This window comes from Vigna umbellata, chromosome 4, assembly GCF_029865625.1.
Source record: "Vigna umbellata cultivar VRB3 chromosome 4, Vumbellata_1.0, whole genome shotgun sequence".
In the NCBI taxonomy this organism is placed as follows: Eukaryota; Viridiplantae; Streptophyta; class Magnoliopsida; order Fabales; family Fabaceae; genus Vigna; species Vigna umbellata.
In genome coordinates, this window is record NC_142168.1 from 34,398,022 (window position 1) to 34,421,218 (window position 23,197).

General features: G+C 33.3%; 2 protein-coding genes across 10 annotated transcripts; one reads left to right on the forward strand and one right to left on the reverse strand.

Annotated features, from left to right (window-relative positions):
- Positions 1-12: 12 nt before the first annotated feature.
- LOC124823619 (Transducin/WD40 repeat-like superfamily protein) lies at positions 13-5,433 on the reverse strand. The gene is made up of 17 exons (XM_047295867.2): positions 5,049-5,433; positions 4,285-4,374; positions 4,101-4,213; positions 3,253-3,361; positions 3,080-3,144; positions 2,935-2,973; positions 2,616-2,712; positions 2,408-2,504; positions 2,217-2,280; positions 2,068-2,144; positions 1,901-1,979; positions 1,448-1,524; positions 1,281-1,365; positions 1,134-1,202; positions 978-1,045; positions 861-909; positions 13-681 (listed from the first exon to the last, which is right to left on the reverse strand). The coding sequence occupies exons 1-17, from the start codon at positions 5,431-5,433 to the stop codon at positions 301-303; spliced, it is 1,944 nt and encodes a 647-aa protein (XP_047151823.2). The 3' UTR covers positions 13-300.
- LOC124823620 (polynucleotide 5'-hydroxyl-kinase NOL9) lies at positions 4,606-21,506 on the forward strand. 9 transcript variants are annotated; one of them, XM_088113378.1, is made up of 10 exons: positions 4,606-4,740; positions 6,193-6,326; positions 6,695-6,744; positions 6,815-6,861; positions 7,025-7,079; positions 7,232-7,263; positions 8,455-8,726; positions 8,814-8,847; positions 9,425-9,594; positions 12,493-21,506. In XM_088113378.1, exons 4-10 carry the CDS (start codon positions 6,830-6,832, stop codon positions 12,645-12,647), a joined length of 750 nt encoding a protein of 249 aa, XP_087969504.1. In that variant the 5' UTR covers positions 4,606-4,740; positions 6,193-6,326; positions 6,695-6,744; positions 6,815-6,829; the 3' UTR covers positions 12,648-21,506. The 9 variants fall into 9 exon arrangements, with proteins under 9 accessions (XP_087969504.1, XP_087969503.1, XP_087969506.1 ...); XM_088113377.1 differs by lacking the exon at positions 6,695-6,744; XM_088113380.1 differs by lacking the exon at positions 6,695-6,744 and having other exon boundaries at positions 21,282-21,506.
- Positions 21,507-23,197: the final 1,691 nt, after the last annotated feature.

The following is a 23,197-nucleotide window of genomic DNA, read 5'->3' on the forward strand; positions in this document are numbered from 1 at the left end:
GTAAATCAAGTATAATACAAACACACTCCATTTGTTTAATTCTCTCGCAAATAAGCAGACATTTGTCCAGCTTTTCATGTTTTCATCCTTTTGCCCTCCCTCCCCAGCTTAATCTGAATTTGGGGTATAAAACAAATATTGTTGTTATAACGAATTCTTTGACGCACTTTACATTTCAGACAACCTATGGACACAATAACATATTCCTTAGATCATGGCTTAAGAGATTCCAAGCCACCCATGCAAACCATATGTGCAAATGCCTTTTACTTGATCACAGAATTCCGTTGTTTAACAAACCTACAAGGTTCTTGGAGATGCTGAAAAGTAGTCTCGGATAGTTCTTTTTAAAGAGGATGGAGGGTTCAATACTGATGAGGGGCTCTTCAAAGCAGATTCAGGAGTTTTTTGAGAAGCTGCATTAGGATCAAATCCTGAGGAGGAAAGTTGGTTCGTGTGGCCTTCAGATAAGTTCACTTTAGGTGGTGTGATTGGAGTGGGTGAGGAAATTGGATGTAGTTTATGATCGGGTAAGAAAGCATCTTCGTCTGTTTTAGAGTACCTTTTGCCATTATTTAAAAGGATTTTGCACTCTGTACTAGGAATTGCCATTACTCTTCTCCGAACCGCAGATGCACATTGTGTTCTAGAGACGTAACTGTTTTTATTCCATATCCGAACCTGAAAATGGCATATTGAGGGAAATTGGAATGATGAAAGAAACAATTGGAGGTCTTTTTAAACAAATGGGTTAATAGACACAACTAAACTGAAAGACATTGCAGATAAAACGCAATATCTGGATTAAAGTCATATAAACTTCAAGTTAAATCAATAAGAAAACAGTTGGATTCGCTTACTGTAAAGTCATCAGAACAAGTTGCGAATTTGCCAATTTCGGAGCTACACCTGTCAAATAAGTAGTGTTAAAAACTAATGTTAAAGAAAAATAGAACCACAAAAGGTTTCCAAATTACCAGTTAACTGCTGTAACTTCACCATCGTGAGTTTTCAAAATAGTAGGATCTTCCAAAGGCTTGTCAACCTGAATTTTGAAAGTTCAGTGAAATTATATCCAAACTGCAACATATGCATCAAACCTAATATCTCATTGTAATTTATAAGAATGAAACCTTCCAAACATAGGCGTTTCCATCACTAGAACCACTGACAATGTTTGTCGCATCAGGGCTAATTGCAGACTGAAATTGCACACATCATACAGTTAGGAGTTAGGACAGAAACTGAATGAAGAAGATTTGGACAAGTGCAATTCTCACCTTTACAAAAAATGATTCAATTCGGCACCCAGAAAAAGATTTTACAGGCCCTTTTTCAAGTTGAAGGGTGTTGTACAAATAAATTCTGCAAAAACGATAGATTTTATATTTTGCTATATATTCTTAACTTAGAAAAAAGAAACATACACACTATCAAAGGATGATACCGGTTATCCATGCAGGAAGCCGAAAGAAAAAGTCCACTTTCATCTTGGGACAAACTAGATATTCCGTGCAAACTTTGCTGAAATGACAACGAACAAGACTGTCATGAAACTTTACGACAATATCATTTAAGTTTTCCAATATATAAAATTGTTCTAATGACATGAAAGGCATAATACACCTGACATTTCCTACCACATTTACATTTTAACTTTAAGGGTGCTGTAATGATTATTCTAAGTTGAGGCTATAATCTTTTCCCAACCAACTTGAAAATTAAGAATAAATTGATACGAGTACATGATAAATTAAGTAATCCTAAACACAATATAATCCTGATAAATAAGGTAAGCCACTCAAGAATCATGATCCAACTTATCCAACACCGTTAATTGGTTACTCACAGAAAGTATAAGAAAAATATACTTTCCCTTTAGAGCAAAATTCCAACCAACCTTTTCAGTTGACTGAGGACATGGACACGTCTGAGTAACACTATTTTTCAAATTTCTAGTATCCCAAAACTTCAACACGCTGAAATAAATCAATTCGTTAGTCAAACCTATCCATTCACGTAAAAACAGTGGAAAATTAAATGTTCAATATGAATTTTCCAACTAACCTATCCACTGCTCCAGCACTTGCTACGGAAACCTGGTCCTTGAGACAAAGAACAGACGTAATGCTCATGGAAGCGGCCTGACCATTAGGAATTGTTAGAAAAGTTTAGTTTGCAAGATACAAAGAAACCTAGATCCCTCACAAACTAACCTTTCCCCTTCTTGTTCGTCGTGTTTGAGATGAAACATGTGCTCCGTTGACGCCACCCATTGAACTAGCAATCAAATGATAACAAATTAGTTTTAAATAAAATATAAAGTTCGTTAAGGACCAATAACTAAACTATCAAGAAACCAGTAATTTCATTAGTTTTTCAAATTAAAAAGAAAAGAGTCACTTACCATATGCTAACTTCTCCCCGTCTACCCTTAGCAGTGGACTTGCATCTCAAGTCCCAAATACGAAAGGATCCATCTCTAGAACCAGAGACAATAATATCTGAAAGTTTGAAAAAAATGAATATTAACAGCTAACAAATTACTGTACAGTTATTAAAAAAAATCCGTAGTTCAAGCATAAACCCATGATGCAGGTAAAACGAAACACCACCTGCATTAGTTGGATGGGGACACATAGATTTCACACTTCCCGTGTGCCCGATCAACACTCCAAGACACTTTTGTTCTTGAACATCCCATAATTTTATCTGTAAACATACAATAAGAACATTCAACCCAAAACCATCTTGAAGAAAAACTGCTATGTAAATACTATATCCGTTTACACAATGATCACCAAAATTTATTCAATTCTAACTCGGTATGATTAAATCAACATCTATATATACTTAATTTGATCTAAATTTAGACAACAAGATCTGTTATGAACAACTGTCCAAATCATTGCTCTGGATGCCAGAGTGACTTACTGTTTGATCACCGGACGCAGTGAGAATCTGCATATCCTCCTGCAAATAATTACAAACCATATCAAGTCATGCACAAAACACTAAAAACAAATAGCTCAAATAATAATGTATTAAATGAATTAAAAGATATATGAATTGCACGTACCTTAATCCAACAAGTATCAAAAACAGCATTCTGATGCGAAACCCAATCGCAGATCTTCTCTTCTTCTGAGTTAAAAAGAAAAAAATTTCACACAACCGACCACAAAACTCTGCGGCTTCTATGTTTTTTTCATCATATAACTCAACAAATAAAGAAGAAATAAGAAAAAATACCTCTGTTTTCTTCAAAGTTTGAGGTAAGAGGGCATTTGCGACGAGTATCAAACAAGCTAACATAACCGTCTTCATCAGACACAGCAAGAATGTGTGCAAATTTCGTAGTCTGCGAGACAAAATAAACAAGGAGCCCAGGTTATATTTGCAGTTTCATCACAACGTTTGATATTGTAGAAAATTGCAAACAAATGAAGCCAATGGAGCTGCAATTACAATCACAGTGATTTCTAAAACCTCAACAGCGCACTCAATTCTAGTAAATTGAAGACAAATGAAGCCCGTGCAACCAGGATAGAGGTTGAAATGACTCCAAAAACCCTAACACAGCAGTCACTCCCATCAAACTGCGGATGAACGCATCAATGGCAATCACTGTGACTTTAAAAACCTAAACAGACAATCAAATTCCTAATAAATTGCGTATATATGCACATGATGTCGCCACGATTCCTTAAGTACATATTTGGTTTCGTGTCCGTTTAAATCAACACGAATCCATGTTTCACACTCAAAGAGAAGTTTCTTCGAATATCTTCCATTTTTTTCACATCCAAAAGATGAATCAAATCTTCAAATGTCAATCCGAACAGACACACAACACATTCAAAACAGTAATAAAATTCAGACAAATGCAACTGGAACATCCGCAATCACAATCGCAATGACTTCAGAAACCTTGATACTGCAGTCAACGTCGTAATAAATCACAGACCAAAGCATCTGGTGACGAAGTTGCTTCAAGAAACTGTGACGACGTGGCAAAAACCGCGGTCGCAAACACTTATACAAAACATTGAAAGAAGCGAAATATAGACTGAAAGTGGAAGGCTCATTAGCGAGAGTACCTTGCCGAAGGAGAGAGAGAGGGGAATGGTGTCTTCGGCATTGTGCTGTACGGCGACGTATCCGGTTTCATTGAAGGCGGAGACGAATCCTTCCATACGCGGTCGTTTTCGAACTGCGGACATAGAAAGAGAGTGAGAAAACGTGAGAGTTTTCCAGTGAAAACTGAGTTCGAGAGAGAAAAACCTCGGAAGAGTTCTCTGGAGGCTATGTGAGTGAAGAGAGAGTTAGAGCTTCGAGCGTCCATGGCCATTGAGAGAGGAAGAAGACGAATAACTGAAGAAGAAAGAGATTAGGGATTAGGGATTTGATTTGGGTTTGGGAGAGAAGGAAAAAGGAGGGAAGAAGAAGAACTATATTTGATGGTAGAGTTTGGGCGCCATGAATGAGAGGGAACATTCGCGGGAACAAACTTCAATTCATTTTCGGAACTTTAAATAAAATAACAAAGAAATGTTGGGTTGGGCTCCCTAATTCCCTTATTGCTTCCTGCACCCACCTATTTTTTAACTACACTCCTGTTCCGTATACGAAATATCTGAATTGCTTTCAGGTTTTTTAATTTTGCCCTAATTTTTTCTTCTCTACCCAGTCCTTCTTCCTCCCGCAACCTTTGTGACTGACGTTGCTCCTCCGATTGAGGTTAGTTTTTTTTTTTTTAACTGATTTTTCCTGTGATGCACATTTACTCTTCGGGATTGATTTGACTCTCTTATGCGTTAATTAATTTTAAAATTTGGTGAAACTCTTTGTTTTTATTTCTTCTCAACGGAACAACTTAAAGATTATGCAAAAAGTGATTTTGATGTAAACTTTGTGATTTTCGTGAGTGAATCATCTTGTGTTTAGAATTTACAGGGCTGGCACAGTTCACTTAAAAACTTAAACTAATTTTACTAAAAACCAATTATACTATTTAATAGTTCAGTTTTCTCCCATTTTCTCCTAACCTCTCAACTTGCCGTTGACGTCGTCGAAGGATCGTCGCCGTCGAAGGATCGTCGCCGTCGAAGGATCGTCGCCGTCGAAGGATCGTCGCCGTCGAAGAATCGTCGCCGTCGAAGGATCCTCGCCGTCGAAGGATCGTCGCCGTCGAAGGATCGTCGCCGTCGAAGGATCGTCGCCGTCGAAGGCTCGTCGCCGTCGAACGCTCGTCGCCGTCGAAGGCTCGTCGCCGTCGAAGGCTCGTCGCCGTCGAAGGCTCGTCGCCGTCGAAGGCTCGTCGCCGTCGAACGCTCGTCGCCGTCGAACGCTCGTCGCCGTCGAAGGCTCTCCGCTATCGAAGGCTTTTCCGCAGCCGTCGCGTCGCCCAACTGAAGCCTCTACCACTATCATCGAAGGTTCTGAAAACACTCTTCCAGAAATAGAAGCAAAAGGATATTACTCTAATAGACGAATGTTTTTCGCTTTCTCTTTCAAAGGAAATAAATAAAATTGGAAAGCAATGCACTTTGTATTCATCTCATGTAACTTACAGAGTAAGTGGCAGAACTTTGATCAGGTTTTGTTGCTGTTGGATTACGAGGGGACCATATATATCATAAATGTCAATCACTCCAATCTCATTATCCCCTCTTATTTAGTATTCGTTGCATTCACTTGTCATGTTCCCACTCTCAAAGTCACAACGCCTTTCAATTCCTTCATGGGTTTCATCTGAGTTCAAAGCATTTGATATGATTTCATAGTTTGTAGCATGTTATCGATCAAGTTCATCAATGAGTTATGGAATGATCTTCTTGGTCAAAACGCAAAAATATATACAGCAAAAGTTGACTCACTCACCGCAATCCCTTTGAGGTTAATGACTGTAAGATTTGTAAGCTTATTAGTGAGAATAATAAGGCTTATATTAATGATTGGCATCGAACCTTAAGGCTTATTAAAGTATTATTAATTTAACGAGGTTCACTGCTACCAATACAAACCAGTTTGTGACTTGATGAGCTTGCTGTATTTCAGTTTTGTTGCATCATGTTGGTTTAAATCTCTTTTTAATCCATAGTTTAGTTTGCAATTGGCTTCTATTTAGAAGAATTAAAACATGTTAGGCACTAATGCTTTTCCAATTCAATGGTAAAAACATTGTTACAGATTTGAGGGAGCCTTTCAATCTTCAGAAGGGTTGGCTTTTATGGGCTGGAGTTGGACTTGTTGGTTCCATAATTGCCACTGCATTGACCGGAGTTGCTGTGTCTTCCTTCAGTGGAGAAACCCCACAAAGAGAGGTTTATACTCTATTTTTCAAATTTTACTGGCAGATGCAGATGTAATTATTGGTTTCTACTTGTTAAACTATTTTCTTTGTAGCATGGGAGGAGGCAATTTAGGGTCACTGATTTTCAAATAACATTATTATTGAAACACTGATCTTGGAATTACATCACAGCTGTTTATAGTATGATGTTGACTAGCCATCATGGTATGGATCATCATAGCTAACTAGGCAACTCTGTATATCTTCCTTATGTTCCTTAGCAAAATTAATCTTTCTTGATAAGATTCTTACTTTGTTCTGTTAAAGTTTGTCTTATATCATAGTGTTTAATAAAACCATGTGGGTATCTCTTATGTGCTTCTATAATCTTCTTTTCAGACTAATGCTCTTGTTCGCTTGCTTCCGTTAATTGGATCTTCAAATCTCAAGTAATTTAATATATTCATAATCCGTTCCGTTATTTTAAATTGAAGTTTCAGTGTTATGCTTTGATTACAGAAATTGCAGTAAAATATGGCTTATGCAGCAAAATTGCAGTTACAGAGGTATCTAAAACCATAACATTGTGTTGACATTGCAGTTGTGGACTGTAATTTCAGATCATAGTCCCTCCTTCTACTAATGAAAGGAATTTGTCAAAAGTTTCCATCTAGGTTCTGTGTCCTGGATTCTTAAGCGAGTGATTGATTGTGTTTATTTTCGTTGTAGTACTGCGTGCTTGGTGGGCATCACAGGTGTTCTTGCTCCACTCCTCGACCAAGTGGTATTGTTGCCTTCATACTCGTTGATTTGTTGTTTATGTTTTTTGTTTTTCTTTTTGACTTTAGCATTCTTTTATTACCATATATCATGATAATACATGTTAAAGAAGCTACAGCTTGCCCTGAAAGTTGGACTTTCTTCTTTTTGAATTAGATATGCATTGGGATGATAATTGAACAGAGAAGGTTTCAACCAGTGCAGCTTCAGCTATACTGTAGTTAGCTTATATCCTTGACATAAAATGGAAAAGTTAATTAGAATATAGTGAAGTTTGCCTTGTTCTAGCTAGTTGCTATTTTTCCTTCCAGTTAGGTTTCTGATCATATGGGTGTATTTTGACTTTTACTTTAGGTGGTAGTTCTTCAATCAACCTGGGTAACTTTAGAGTTTGATTGAATGTCCCTTCACGGTTTATGAACATAAAGTGTTACTGAAGTTTCAGAAATTGTCTAAGCTCTTATGTAGGTTGCAGCACCTAAATACAACTTCCCCATTGCATTAAGATATGTTGGTTTATATTTCAGTGAAACTGTTTTTAGTTAACTGAACTGTACTGCAGTATAGCTGAACTAAAAAATAGTTCAGTTCAGAGTACTCTGAACTATTGTTTAGTTCAGTGCAGTTTTTTTGAATTAGTTTATAATTAACTATAAACTTTTATAGTTCAGTGCAATACAATATACTTTGCCCATCCCTAAGAATTTAGATTAGCCTTGCAACTACCGAAAGACTTGTTGCATAGAGCTTTCTTGGTTTTTTTTATTTGTCTTGGCAGTCAGTTTCATAAATCACCATGTGTCAACACTTAGCTTAGCCCTTTTGTGATATTGAATAGAGGTTCGTTTTGGTTTCATAGGTTTCTTTTTTATATTTTTTGCTAAGATTTGGAATAAGTATCGATGCTTATAAGGTCTCTAGTTGGATGTGCAGTGACTTGTTAATTTAATTTTTGGTTGAATCGAATAAAAAATATGAAAAAATAATTCCTTTGAACAACCTTTTCTTCTACCAAATGCCCTAATTCCATGTAGTTTTAACCTGGACAGCTAGATATTTTGCAAGTCATCTGATTCTTAGGTTCATATTGAACATCTGTTTTGATATCAGAGAGTTTGAAATGTGAATTTGATTTAAAATTAGTTTTGTTGGCGATTTTGTGAAGTTATTTTAAAACCACTTTTGGGATTGAATCTTCATGCCATATTTCACTCGTATTTCTTTTAAAACTAATTTTGGAGAAGAAAGTGTTGTAAATTTTTTTAGGAGAAATGTTGGTTTTAAAACTAGTTTTGAGATTGTGCCATTTGGAAATTTGCATGTCTCACGGGCAAAAAAGAAACTGCCTAATCAATAAAAGCTGTCTTACAATTTTACAGAGAGAAAGAGATGGATTCTTCTCCTTCACAGGACATATACATTCCGGAACAATGGTCTGAGGCTGCAGAATCCATTTCTTGCAGTTCAACACCTCCTATTGTTTTTATATGTGGTGCCAAAAATTGTGGGAAGACGACCTTTTCCCGCTATCTCCTAAATATCCTCTTGCACAAATACACCAAAGTAGCTTATCTGGATACTGATGTTGGCCAACCTGAGTTTACTCCTCCTGCTTTTCTATCACTATCCATTGTTCACAAAGTAACTCCAGGTTGGTTGGTGATTCCCTATCTTAATTTTTGCAAAAAAAGTATTTTACAATTTATTTCAAAGTTATTCATTTTTTTAATTATTTTAGATTTGACAGTTCCATGCCTGAAAACACCAGAGAGGTATGATGCTATCTCATCTCAATAATTTGAGAGCTGAAACTGTTTTTTTAATTTTTGTTATGTTACTTTGAATCTTTGAAACATTTGACATGGCTGCTGATTTGTGACAGCATTTAACATCTATTCAGTATTCATGTCAATTGGAGTGTGTAAAGTTTTGGCATGTTGTATTCTCCGATGTCAGTTATGTCAAGATGATTGCTACCGATGTGTATTTCATGCTTCTGGATTAAGTAGAACCGATCTTGACAACAGATCTCTCTGTCATACAAAAATAGAAAAAATATTATACATTGACATTTTTCATATGATTTTGTCCTGTACATGGTTGTTCCTTTTTCTTATGAAGCTGTAAAAGTCTAGGGTCCTAGGCATTATTCTCTGTCTCTTTTTAGGGAATGGAGTGGTTGGGATTGGGGTCATTTCTGATTGTTGTGAAATTTTTTGTAAACAGAGTTGGATGACATATTTTGTGCCTTGGATCTGTGTTCAACCCTGTATTTGTCAGCCAATTTGGGTATTCCATGATTAAACATGTGATGGACTTGCTGGCTATCTGTCATTTTTTGTGTAACAGGTGTCTTTTCTTTGGTGACGTTTCTTGTAAAAGAGATCCATCAACATACTTAAGTTATGTCTTTGCCATTTATGATTATTACCAAAAGGAGTATGGCATCTCTGTGAAGGGAGAAAATCTTTGTAATATCAAGTTGCCTCTTATTGTGAATACTCCTGGCTGGGTGAAAGGTAAGCTCACTTTTTTCAGCTGTTAGTCTTGTCAACACCCAATTTTGTCCGGATTGACCATAATAAGTTTATTTTATCTTATTTTATTTTATGTTATTTTCTTTCGTTTTTATTTATGTTTTAATTTTACTTTTTTTTGTATATATTTAGTTATTTCATTTTGTTTGTTCTAAAAAATATATAAAAAATATATAAAAAATAATAAAAAAAAGCGTAGTCACCCATGTTTTGGACAGAGATGGTTTTCCATTTTTAAGAACAATTGGTGAGGGTCCATGATTGTTTTTATTGTTTCCATTAAGAGAGTAGTGCACTTGGACGGTTGGAAGAATTTCTGAGCACTGAGACAGGAGGTCCCTGGGTGAAGAAGACAGCTAACAAATTTTCCCACTTCAGCATCTGCCAATCAAAGCTGCCGACAATGGCACCCCTTCTGCCAATTTAAGGAAGTGCAGCAATGATCTTCGGGGGGGCATCCATCTCTTCATCCCTACGCCTCACGGCCAGTACCTTTTTTCTTCTTCATTTTCATTTCCAATCATCAACACCTCACGGCCAACACCTAGGATCTTCATCCTTATTACCTCACGATCACCATCTTCATCCTTATACCAGATACACGACCACGCCCACGGTTACAGGGGAGATACTACGACCATCATCATTCACACACGGCCAACATCCACCAATCTTCATCAAACCATCATCTTCATCCCTTTCCTTTTCATTCTTCATCTCCAACACCTTTTTATCCTCTGTTGCTCCTCTCAATGATCAATTCATGCTATCCTCCGTGTTGTTTCATCACCTTTACATCCTTTTGTTTCATCCATCAAGCAACCAATCGAAAACCATTATTTCTTGAACCTGCAACCAGAGAGCATCACGCGCATCTCACCAATAACCCGTAACCATCCCAACCATACTTCCTGTTCACTCCAAGTTCCACCATCTCAATCCTTCTCTATTCATTGCTCTGGCAACAAAGAACACCAAAACAGATTCAAACCACAAGCTTATCGGCAGAGAAGCAGTGACGCGGGGGCTCGATTCCGGCGGTGAGCGGAAATGTTCCAGGTCGCGACTCACAGCAGCCAATTCCAGTGACGACGAACGGTATCGTCGGCGAAACCCTAGGCCGCGGACGACGGGGAGATAGTGGTAGAGGCGAACCCTCGCGCGCGAGAAAGGAAAGGGGAAGAGCCCATGACGGCATGTGATGGTCTCGACGGTGGGCGGCTGAGCTGGCGACGGCTTGAACGGCGACACGCGGTGGCCGGTCTGGCGGTGTGCTTGCAGAGGTGACGCCCTTCATCGGAGTTCTGGGAGAAGAGAAACCTGTTTCTCGTATGGAAGAATGAAGAAGATGAGATTAGACCCTGATAGGTTTCTAAAAAAAAAGAGTCTTGGCATCTAGCTATTGGGCCGTGGCATTTCCCTCTCCTTGCCAGCACAACTCCATTCATACCCACTTTCATATGGGCTTAAACCCATTCCATGTAAATAAAAATAAAAGAGGAAGAATAAAAAAATATAAAAAAGAAATTGGCCTCGGTCTTGGGTCAACATTCACCAGTGGCACCCCAAGCTTCACCATTGCACCCTTACGTTCATTTGGGCCTGGGTTGGATGAAGCAAATCGTGTTACATCTCTGGTTTTTATCTCTGCACCCCTATTCCTGTTGGGCTTTTCACTTGCTTTATTTTTATGCTTTTGCTTTCTTTTTATTAGTTGGTTTTTATTGCATGTAACCCCCTTTATGATAATCCCACACCCTTTTATTTTATATCAATTGGACTTATTTGTTTGATTTTTTTTGCATAAAAAATTATAAAAAAGAAGAAGAAAAGAAAGATAAAATATATAAAAATAATAATAATATCAAAAATGATTTTAAGCACATGTGTGATCGCACGCATCGTCCTTGTGCTAAAATCCTTTTCTCTTCTTTCTCAAATAAAATTATAAAAATATGTCTTAAAGGGTTAAGTACATGTGTGATCGCTCGCATCGTTCTTGTGTTAAAACCCCTTTTCACTTTTTTTTTCTCAAAAGAAAAATACAAAAAAAAATATAAAATCTTCAAAAAAAACTAAAAACATCCACATTTTCAAACAATAAACAATATTACTAGCCAGAACTACGTGATCCTTGATTCTCCATCAAAAGTGGAGATACGTAGGAGCAAGGCTAGACCTTGTCAGGTTCACTTTTCCAAAAATCCAAATTTATCCAAAATCATTTCTAAACAAAATTCTCAAACAATTTCCTAAACAAAATTTCAATTCTAAAAGAACTACGTAATCCTGATTTCTCATTTTAATGAGAATACGTAGGAGCAAGGTCCATCCTTGTCGGGCCCAAAAAACTAAAAAATATATTTTGTTTCTTTAGAATTTTATTTTAGGGGATAATTAAACATTTTGAAAACCACATCATATTCGCGTATTTAGTTAAAGGTACTGCCTTAGGACAGGCGTTGTAGGGTGCTAATACCTTCCCTACACGTAATCGACTCCCAAACTTAGAATCTCATTTTCGTAGACCATGCCTTATCATTTTATGGTTTTTCCGTAGTTTTCCAGAATAAACTATGGTGGCGACTCCAAATCTCTTTTTCAAAATCTTTTGTTTCATCGTTTTTTTTTCTTTTTCGGATCGTCGTCCCGTCGCGATTCCGGTTGCGACAAATGGCGACTCCACTGGGGACTCAGAGAGTCAAGCCGTTTAATTAGATGTGCGAATTCAATGTGTTTTTTCTTTGTGTTTTTCTTCCCTTTTTTCTTTATCTTTGTCTGATATTTGGCATAATTGCATGTGTGTTTGTTTTGATTATATTGAACCCTAGGGTAGAAAACGTGTTATATCTGCCTGGGAATCTTCTGGTTGTTTTGCAGGTGAGGGTTTGGGGTGTACAATTGCATTCTCCCTTCACACACACAATATGCATATCATGGTTGTCTATCATTTCCTATTTTACAATAAATATGTCATGTTTCTTTTGATAAAAATAATAATAAAAATAATAAATAAAATTAATTTTGGGGCATGAAAAATCTTTGAAAAAAAATTAATAAATTATACATATTTTGGGGCAATATAGATCATTGTTTTGAATTTCTGGACATCATTTTTCATACAAATAAAATGTGAATTGTTATCTTTCAAAAAAAAATTTGCTTTGAACGTGAAATATTTTCCTTTCAAATAAAAAATAAATAATTTTTCTCATATGTATATCTATTTCTCTTAAATTTAAAAATTAAAAAAAAATTTAAGTCATTAAAAAAAATAATCTGAAATCATTTTTTTTTCAAGCTTTTTGAGAATAGTTCTTGGGTTCGTTGGACCCGATTGACATTTATGTTTTTATTGAGTCCGATTTCACTAAAAAAACCAAATAAAAATCATAAATAAAAAGAATATTTAAAAAAAAAAGGGATCATAGAAAATTCGAATTCATGTTGTTCAATATTGTTTTTTCATAGATCATAGGCTTACCTTGAGCCCATTTTTCGTTGTTTCATATAAATAATTCATTGAAACTTTTGTTCATGATTTTCACTTCAGATCTTATTTTTTATTTCGAAGTCAATTTTCCTTATTTTTGAATATACATTATTTCCTCTTGAGTCCATTTTTTCGTTGTTTTATACAAATAATTCATTCAAAATTTGTTTATCATTTTCACTTCAGATCTCATTTTTTTATTTGAAGTCAATTTTTCTTATTTTTCTTCATTGTAAATATAATTTAAGAAAAAAAAAAACTCATTTCTTCATTTGTTTCATACATATAATTGATTGGAAAATTTGTTCAGACCGAATAAATCAAAGAAAGACATAAGATCTAATCCATTTCATCATCAAAGCAAAAATTACAGTAAAAGACAGAGGAAAGAATATTGAATATAGATACCAATTTGAATACACCAAAACGGTCTTAACATTATGATAAATAAAAACAAAAAAAATTAATTACAATATTGCAGTCTCCTTGAAGGAACTATTCATTGACAGAAAAGACAAAAAAAACGGATAGATCTAACAGAAAAGACGCAAAGTTACAAATTTAAACAAAAAAAAACATAATAATAATAAAAATAAAAGATGTTCAAGGGTCGATCACTGGTGATCGTTAAAATTACAGTCCAAATAAAGAGAAAAAACACATAAAAAGAAAAAATTACAATTTGCAGTCTCTTCAAAGAGACTATTCATCAACAGAAGGCAGTCGTAGAGAAAGTTCAACAGGAGGAGCCTTCACCTGGAACCGAAGAGGGGGAGAGACCTCATTTTTTTCTGGGACGGGAGGGGTCGGAAAAAGATCTAGTGTCACTCGATCTGGAATCGACTGCGCTGCCCGTGAAAGATCTCTAAAATAAAAGAAAACAAAAAAATAAAAAATGTCAAAAAAGAAAAAAAAATAAAAAACAAAAAAAATATATAAAAAAAAAGGGGGCTTACCATCCATAAAAGGCGGCAGGAGGGGTATTGGAGAGTAAGATGTGGTGGCGGTGCTTCGCTTCAGACATCACTGTTTTTCACGATATCCATAATTCTGAAACCAGCAGTAAACACTATATTTCTCGATTTTTCCGTAAACTTCTTGTACTTGCTCCCTATTCGGGTTTCTTATCCCAAACGCGAAAAGTGCCTCTAATAAGGCAACCTGTTCTCTAGTGGGAGCCCATCGTTTATACCCAATTTTGTCCTGAACTTCAAAATTTCTTAAATTTTGGTTCATTTTTCTAAAAAAAAAAAAAGAGTGAAGCACTGTTATTAGTTAATTTGTCCATATGTCCAGTTTAGATATGTCATCCAAGTCCTTGCAAAGGATCCTACTAGGTCTAGGTCCAACCAGTTTTGTCCATAATTTGGTTTTAGGTTACCTTGGAATGAAATTAAGAATAGTTTTCCAGTTCATATACTTCATTATTGATTTCTTTTTTAGTATAAAAAAAAAGAGGTGAAGAGTGGTATAGCAATAGCAAAAAACGAGTAGAAAGGAAGGAAAAAAGAAAGCATAAAAGAACAAAAAACAGGAAAACATAAAGTAAAGAAAAAACCCAGAAAGCATAAGGGAACGAAAAAAAACAACAGGAAAGCTTAAAGGAAAAAACAAACGGAAAGAAGGACAGAAAAACCGAACAGCATAACGAAAAGAAGAAAAAAAACACAGAAAAGAAAGAAAGAACAAAAAATCAGAAACCATAAGGGAAGGAAAAAAACAGAGAGGGAAGAGGGAAAGAAAAATAGAGAAAGCGTAAAGGGAAAGAACGAAAAAAAACTTAAAGGAAAGAAAGAGAGATTAAGAGATCAGAGCACTTACACGAACGCGAAGGGCAAAGGGCTTACAGAAAGAAAGGCTCCTCGCAGAACTACGGCACCCTCGAAGGTACGCGGAGACAGATGCGAAAGGCGCAAGGACAGAGGCTCCTCGCGAAATCCAGACGCTCGAAGGACGCTCAAGAGAGATAGAGGGAGAGAGATAAAGAGTGAGCAGACTGAAATGTCGCTCGGACGCGGAGGACTACCCAATTTATAGCCAAAATTTTCCACTGTAGCAACAGTTTCGGTCGTTGTCACCGTCTAATGTCACAAGGCCGGTCATTTTTCAAAAAAAAAATAAAAAAATAAAATATTTATTAAAAAATAATAATAAAAATAATAAAAATATCAATCAAAATTTCAAAATAAAAAATATGAAAAATGTTCAAACAATTTTTGAGCCCATCTGAGCCTAGTTACGTACATAATTTTCATTCTATTTCTAAGAAAATGAAAACACAAAAAAAAAATAAAAAAAATTCTTCTAATATGTTTAACCCAATATTAAACATATTAGAAGAATTTTTTTTTTGTATTTTCATTTTTTTAAAAATAGAATGAAAATTATGTACGTAACTAGGCCCAGATGGGCTCAAAAATTGTTTGAACATTTTTCATATTTTTTATTTTGAAATTTTGATTGATTTTTTTTATTATTATTTTTTTGATAAATTTTTTATTTTTTTTTTGAAAAATGACCGGCACTGTGACATCAGACGGTGGCAACGACCGAAACTGTTGCTACAGTGGAAAATTTTGGCTATAAATTGGGTACTCCTCCGCGTCCGAGCGACATTTCAGTCTACTCACTCTCTCTCTATCTCTCTCTTGAGCGTCCTTCGAGCGTCTGGATTTCGCGAGGAGCCTCTGTCCTTGCGCCTTTCGCATCTGTCTCCGCGTACCTTCGAGGGGGCCATAGTTCTGCGAGGAGCCTTTCTTTCTGTAAGCTCTTTCCCCTTCGCGTTCGTGTAAGTGCTCTGATCTCTTAATCTCTCTTTCTTTCCTTTAAGTTTTTTTTCGTTCTTTCCCTTTACGCTTTCTCTATTTTTCTTTCCCTCTTCCCTCTCTGTTTTTTTTCCTTCCCTTATGGTTTCTGATTTTTTGTTATTTCTTTCTTTTCTGTTTTTTTTTTCTTCTTTCCATTATGTTGTTCGGTTTTTTTGTCCTTCTTTCCGTTTGTTTTTTCCTTTAAGCTTTCATGTTGTTTTTTTCGTTCCCTTATGCTTTCTGGGTTTTTTCTTTCCTTTATGTTTTCCTGTTTTTTGTTCTTTTATGCTTTCTTTTTCCTTTCTGCTCGTTTTTTGCTATTGCTATACCACTCTTCACCTCTTTTTTTTTTTATACTAAAAAAGAAATCAATAATGAAGTATATGAACTGGAAAACTATTGTTAATTTCATTCCGAGGTAACCTAAAACTAAATTATGGACAAAACTGGTTGGACCTAGACCTAGTAGGATCCTTTGCAAGGACCTGGATGACATATCTAAACTGGACATATGGACAAATTAACTAATAACATTGCTTCACTCTTTTTTTTTTTTAGAAAAATGAATCAAAATTTAAGAAATCTTGAAGTTCAGGACAAAATTGGGTATAAACGATGGGTTCCCACTAGAGAACAGGTTGCCCTATTAGAGGCACTTTTCGGTTTGGGATAAGAAACCCGAATAGGGAGCAAGTACATGAAATTGCGACCAGGCTTAAAGTTTACGGGGAATATAGTGTTTACTGCTGGTTTCAGAATTATGGATATCGTGAAAAACAGCGATTTCTGAAGCGAAGCACCACCACCACGTCTTACTCTCCAATACCCCTCCTGCCGCCTTTTATGGATGGTAAGCCCCCTTTTTTTTGTATATTTTTTTTTCTTTTTTGATTTTTTTTGTTTTCTTTTATTTTGGAGATCTTTCACGGGCAGCGCCGTCGATTCCAGATCGGGTGACACTAGATCTTTTTCCGATCCCTCCCGTCCCAGAAAAAAATGAGGTCTCTCCCCCTCTTCGGTTCCAGGTGAAGGCTCCTTCTGTTGAACTTTCTCTACGACGGCCTTCTATTGATGAATAGTCTCCTCATAGAGACTGCAAATTGTAATTTTTTTTATGTGTTTTTTTTCTTTATTTGGACTGTAATTTTAACGATCACCAGTGATCGACCCCTGAACATCTTTTATTTTTATTATTATGTTTTTTTTTTGTTTAAATTTGTAACTTTGCGTCTTTTCTGTTAGATCTATATGTTTTTTGTATGTCTTCTCTGTCAATGAATAGTTCCTTCAAGGAGACTGCAAAATTGTAATTAATTTCTTTTATGTTTTTATTTATCATAATGTTAAGACTATTTTGGTGTATTCAAATTGGTATCTGTGTTCAATATTCTTTCCTCTGTCTTTTACTGTAATTTTTGCTTTGATGATGAAATGGATTAGATCTTATGTCTTTCTTTGATTTATTCGGTCTAAACAAATTTTCCAATCAATTATCTGTATGAAACAAATGAAGAAATGGGTTTTTTTTTTCTTAAATTATATTTACAATGAAGGAAAATAAGAAAAATTGACTTCAAATAAAAAAATGAGATCTGAAGTGAAAATGATAATATTTAAATGAATAATATTCTTCATTGCAATGTATAATTCAAAATATATTTTTGAATTTGAAAATAATTTAAATATTTATTAATTATATCTATAAATGTGAAATAGTAGTATGCTAAAATGTATATGGAAGAAAATTATATTCTAAATTAGGTCAACACAAAATTCATTCACAAGATAATTGTGTAGATGTATTAGTCCTAGGTGTTTTTTGACCAAAAACTTTATTAAAGTCATGCAAAAATACCTTTTACAAAAAATAGGTTAGTTAGTGTAAAATTTTGTCTGTCTCATGAAAAATATTTTACATATTATTTGTTAAGTAGGATATTTTATATTCTTTTTATAAAGTACAATGAAAAAATAAATATACATTTATTTTAAAAATTAAAAGTATATTTAACTATAATTTTAATATTATTAATTAATTCTATTTGATGTATAAAAAGAACTGATATGTTAACACGTGAGATGTACAGTTATTTTTTAAATAATATGCAAATGAATGATATTTACTGTACAAATTTCAAGAGCCGTAGTTATATTTTACATATTTAATAAACTTACATGCAGTGTGTCTTAGTCTTAACTTTTCATTTCAAACAAATATTAATTAGTATAGCCTAACAAAAGTAACAATTGTCAATTTTGGGGCACAAAAAGGAAAATAAAATTTATATAAAAATCGTCTAAACCAAAATTTATTTTTTTTAGGAACTAATTAGAAAAAATTTAAACTTTAGAATTAATATCACTGTGATTACCAGATAAATTATCTCAGTCTTAAATTGAGAGTACCACAAAAAAATATCAAATAAAATAATATTTTGGGGGTAAAATTACAAAAAGAACTTTAATAGTTCACAATGCTTTTGTGGCATAAGAAATACTTCACAAAGCATAATTTCAATCCCAATAATCATTCCAACTTAAAATTAAATTAACATGCTTTATTACTCAGCGTATTGTTATTGAGGTTAAATATGATTTTAGTCACTTAATTTCAGTAAAATTTAGAATTAATTTTTCTTTGAAATTTTTGACCAATTTAGTCTATCATCTTTAGAATTGTGTAAATTTGGTCTTTTTAATCAAATTTTGTTAAGTTTATTTGATGCTTCAAACACATTTTTCAGTTAACATTAAAGTAAAAATATGTCAAACAATGTAAAAAACTTAAATCTTGAAACACATTTTAAATGTCAAATAAACTTAACAAAATTTAGTTAAAAGAACTAAATTCACGCATTTCTAATGTTTGTAGACTAAATTACGTCAAAGTTTTGAAAATAGACTATTTTCAATTTTCGCTAAAAGTTAAAGGACCAAAAACATATTTAATTCTTATTATTATTACTATTATTGAATAAGACATTTTAAGTTTTCGTTATAATATTGACAAAAACACGAGATATCCAAATGAGTTGAAAGAAGATTTGGTATTCCTTTGACAAAGGAGATATTTCACCTCTCCACTTAGCACTTAAATCTTCGTTACAGACTTCAGAAGAAGTACCTATTTCACCCAAAGTGAAACTAACATCATCAAATACCTTGGACTTCAAAGAAGCTAGAATCATGTCTAATATAAGTACGCTAGCCTGGTACAAACGAGAACATTCTTGTAAGGTTATAATTACCGATTTATCCAAACTTTTGTCCTTCAAGAGCTCTGAAATAATGGAAAGCACATTGGTTGCATTGTTCGTGGAAAGTGTAATTAAAATGTCCACAAGATCTTCAAGGTTGGTGGGTGGTGGATGTAACTTAGAAGAAGCTTCTTCAAGGCATGTAACACAGAAATCATACTTAATTATTTCTGGGTCTCTCTTTGAGGCCTCCTTGCAATTTTTAGAGATAAGATCAAAACCATTTGAGTTTTGAAACAAAAACAAAGACACGATGAAAATCATCACTACATTCAAAGTAAATTTCATTGTTGTCTTTTTTTTTTCTACAATTCACTATGTTGGTCAGAAATGGAATAAAATTTGATCCATATATCACATAATATATAATAGATATTGATAGAGAGAGAAATTATCTATTTATTTAAGAAATAAATAAATTACTGAATTTCACTAGTCTACATTAACTATATATTAAATGTATTTGATTCTTTATTGTCATATTATTAATGTTTTTTCTGCAAATTAAGTTCTTCTCTTTATTTTTCATTAATTAATAATTAATGATTATTGAATAATCATTATGTATCTTGATCGATTGTAAAAATTTACAAAAATAATATTTTAAAAACAATAATAATTTAAAAATAATAAAATTCAATTATTTTAATATCAATCAGTTTTAATGTAAATAGTTTTGTTATGCGTATTGATACAAAGTTTTCTTTAAATATAAAAAAAAATAGGATGTTACAATATTTATGTGTAGTATTTTCTTTTATAACTAATGAAAATAAAAGTAAAAGTATTTCAAAATTAAATGTTATAACAATTATTAAAATAAAAAATTACTAAAATTTATATGAAAATTAAAAAAATTGATATAAAAGTATATATTTTTAGTAAGTGTATAGTATTGTAATTACATAGCATTCAACGATAATTATTATTCATTGTAGATAGTTTTCTTACAAAATAAAAAACAATAAAATAAATTATATTTATAGAGATCGAATAACTGTAAGAGCCTAAAAATGAAATGTTGAGAGCCTTTCTTTGTTGGTAGATAGAGGAACCTTAAAACTTGAGTTGGCACATCCCTGATCATAGAGCAGCCCTGGCCTGGTCCAGTCAGTTGTGACTAGTCATATGTGCTGACGTCGAAGGTGAGTTTGATGCGTTCAGACATCTGGGTCCTCTCCGATGACCAATTGGGGTAAAGAAAGATCTCTACTAGGATGAAAATAAAATAAAACAAGTTGATTGTAGATGCATAAAGTTATCATGTGTTAATTTCTAGTCAATTATAATTTTAGAAAATCAGACACTGTGTGTTTGGAATTTAAAGTAACGATCCATATATAAATATATATATATATATATATATATATATATATATATATATATATATATATATATATTAGTTTAATGGTGCGTTGGTATTTCCAAACAATAACTCCAATATTCATTTTGCACTTTATGATTTACAGGGTGGGCAGTTAGTTATGATTAATTTATATTCAATTGTGGAGATGTTATTTTTATAATTTGTGAGTGGTGAGTAATGTATATTGTTGAGATTGTGTATATGTTGATTGTGGCAGAAAGTATATGATTACAAAGTGATGAAAGTATGATCCAAGTTGTAAATCAAGTTCCATCTGTGTAGGATCTCTTGGTGAGATTCTTAGTGTTTTAGAATGAAAGTAGGAGCTTAGTCTTGAGGGTCATTCTGAAACTCCAATGGCTAATCATACTCAAGTAGAAGGATTAATCCATGTGGTGAGGAGTAGCAGGAGGTCTTAGTCTTGGGGGCTTTCAGTATGCCTCAAGGCCCGGAACATGCTAACCTCGTGAGTGTGGCAGGGTGGAGAACCCAAGTTTCATGAGTCACCACGAGTGCAGGACCCGCCATAGCTCGACTATCATTCTAAGTCCGGACGAGTCAAGTCTAGTTTATGACATGTTCCTTTGTATGGTTTAACTTGCTTGGCTTAAAGTATTTATTTGATGAATTGTTTACTTTAATATAGTATGCTTGCTTGTGAAACTAGCTCACCCTTGCTTGTGTGTTCGTGCTTTGTTTGGGTATGTTTCCTGTGACAATGATCATCCTAAATTGGATGTGAGCAGATGAAGAGGAGGTGTCTGTGGAGCAAGCGCTGGAAGAAGGTGATGTTGCAGCTTAGTATGTATAGGATCTTGATTAGTAGTATTATTCTGATGATAATTCACAGTGGTCCTTTATGTTTAAGAGACCAACTCTGGTTTTATTTTGGATAGTTGTAACCAATATAGTCTATTATATGTCTCTAACTCATTTCTAATATTATAATCGAACGACGTCTTTATTATATATGCATATCGTATATTATGAATAATATACAATATGCATATCGTACACTGAATAATAATTAAAATGACACCTTTATTACTAATTATAAATATAATAAATTGTTAGTAATTGTTACAAAATATAAATTATACTCAATTGTGTTATATAATCAATTAATATAATCGATTCTTTCTGTTCAAGTAGAAATAATACAAATTGGAAGATTCTCCATGCATTTGGATGGCTTTGGCAAATAAAATATAATAAATTTGTAGCTAGTCGTAATATTTTAAACTATATTTCATTTTTATATAAATATAAAAAATTACTTTTTTATGATTATTTTACTTGGTTAGGAATTGTCAAATTGTTAGTTCCGACCAAAATTTTTTTTCTTTGAAATCCAAAATAATCATTTAACAATTCGTTGTAAAAGATAAAATAATTAAAAAAATGATTTTTTTTATATTTATAACCAAAAATAAAAATTAAAAAATGGTGCCATGTGTGGTAGAAACTTTAAATATTAAAAATCATTATTCTAAAAAAATGGCGTTACAGATAATTATTTTTCAGTTATACGATATTGGAAGAAGCAATTTAAAAAATAATTTATTTAGTTGATCAGTTTGAAAATCCTTAAAGTAAAATAAATTGTTTTGATGATGAAATTTAAAAAAATAAAAAATTTAAGGAGTTAATTCAAATAGAATTTGACATTTATTAAAAAAATAAATTTCACCCCTCTTTATACACGTTATTAAATATTAAATGAACATTTAAACTTGACTAATTCTTTTGTTAATTTTAACTTAAAATACAAATGTTAAAAATAATTTTTTTAAAATTCAATTATTTTATCTAAATAAAAAATTAAAATACAGGCCACTTTAGTACTCAAGTTGTTTTTTGCATAGACACGTTCTTAAATTTCTTAATCTTATCAACAATTTTTTTCTTATTAATATCTTTTTCTACAAACAATCTTATGAAATCAGATATTTAACTTATTAAAATAATAATCACACATAAAAAATTAATCTTCTAAATTAGTAAGTCTATCATAGTCCCTCGACACCACACTTAACACTATATATCCAAATAAGTTCAAAATTAACTTCATAGTTTCATCCAAAAAGTGAAAAAAAAAAGAGCATACGAATAAAACTTAAAAATACGTACTTCAACTTTTGAAAACAACATTTTCATTTATAAAAAAGAAAAAGAAAAATCCATAAAAAAAACAAGTAGAAGAATTTAATTTAACGTCATGCTTTTGAATTACATTCACACTCAACCTTTCTTAAGTATTGCATTATCATTCCTTTTGCATATATTATATATGTATATGATTTGAAAAACATAATAATAATTTCAAGGGTTAAATATGTTTTTAGTCCCTAAACTATTGGTCGTTTCTGGTTTTCGTCCCTCTTTTAAAGTAAGGTACAATTTGGTCCTCATTTTTTTCGAAACTTTCGTTTTAGTCGTCAGAATTTTGGTTTTAGTCCTTATTTGTTACTAAATGAGGACCAAATTTCTAAACAGTGTTTAGTTTTCGAGGACTAAAACGAACGTTTCGAAAAGAATGAGGGCCAAATTGTACCTTACTTTGAAAAAGGGACGAAAACCAGAAACGACCAATAGTTTAGGGACTAAAAACATATTTAACCCTAATTTCAATATATATATGCATACTTTCTTTTCTATTTTT

Coding starts and splice junctions, on each gene's coding strand:
- LOC124823619 (XM_047295867.2), bottom strand. CDS start 5,433: ATGATAGTGGTAGAGGCTTCAGTTGGGCGACGCGACGGCTGCGGAAAA. Junction 3,362..4,100: donor TCTCTCTCTCCTTCGGCAAG/GTACTCTCGCTA, acceptor TTTGTCTCGCAG/ACTACGAAATTTGCACACAT. Junction 2,145..2,216: donor GACGAACAAGAAGGGGAAAG/GTTAGTTTGTGA, acceptor CCTAATGGTCAG/GCCGCTTCCATGAGCATTAC.
- LOC124823620 (XM_088113378.1), top strand. CDS start 6,830: ATGGCTTATGCAGCAAAATTGCAGTTACAGAG. Junction 6,862..7,024: donor GCAAAATTGCAGTTACAGAG/GTATCTAAAACC, acceptor TTTTCGTTGTAG/TACTGCGTGCTTGGTGGGCA. Junction 8,848..9,424: donor TGCCTGAAAACACCAGAGAG/GTATGATGCTAT, acceptor TTTGTGTAACAG/GTGTCTTTTCTTTGGTGACG.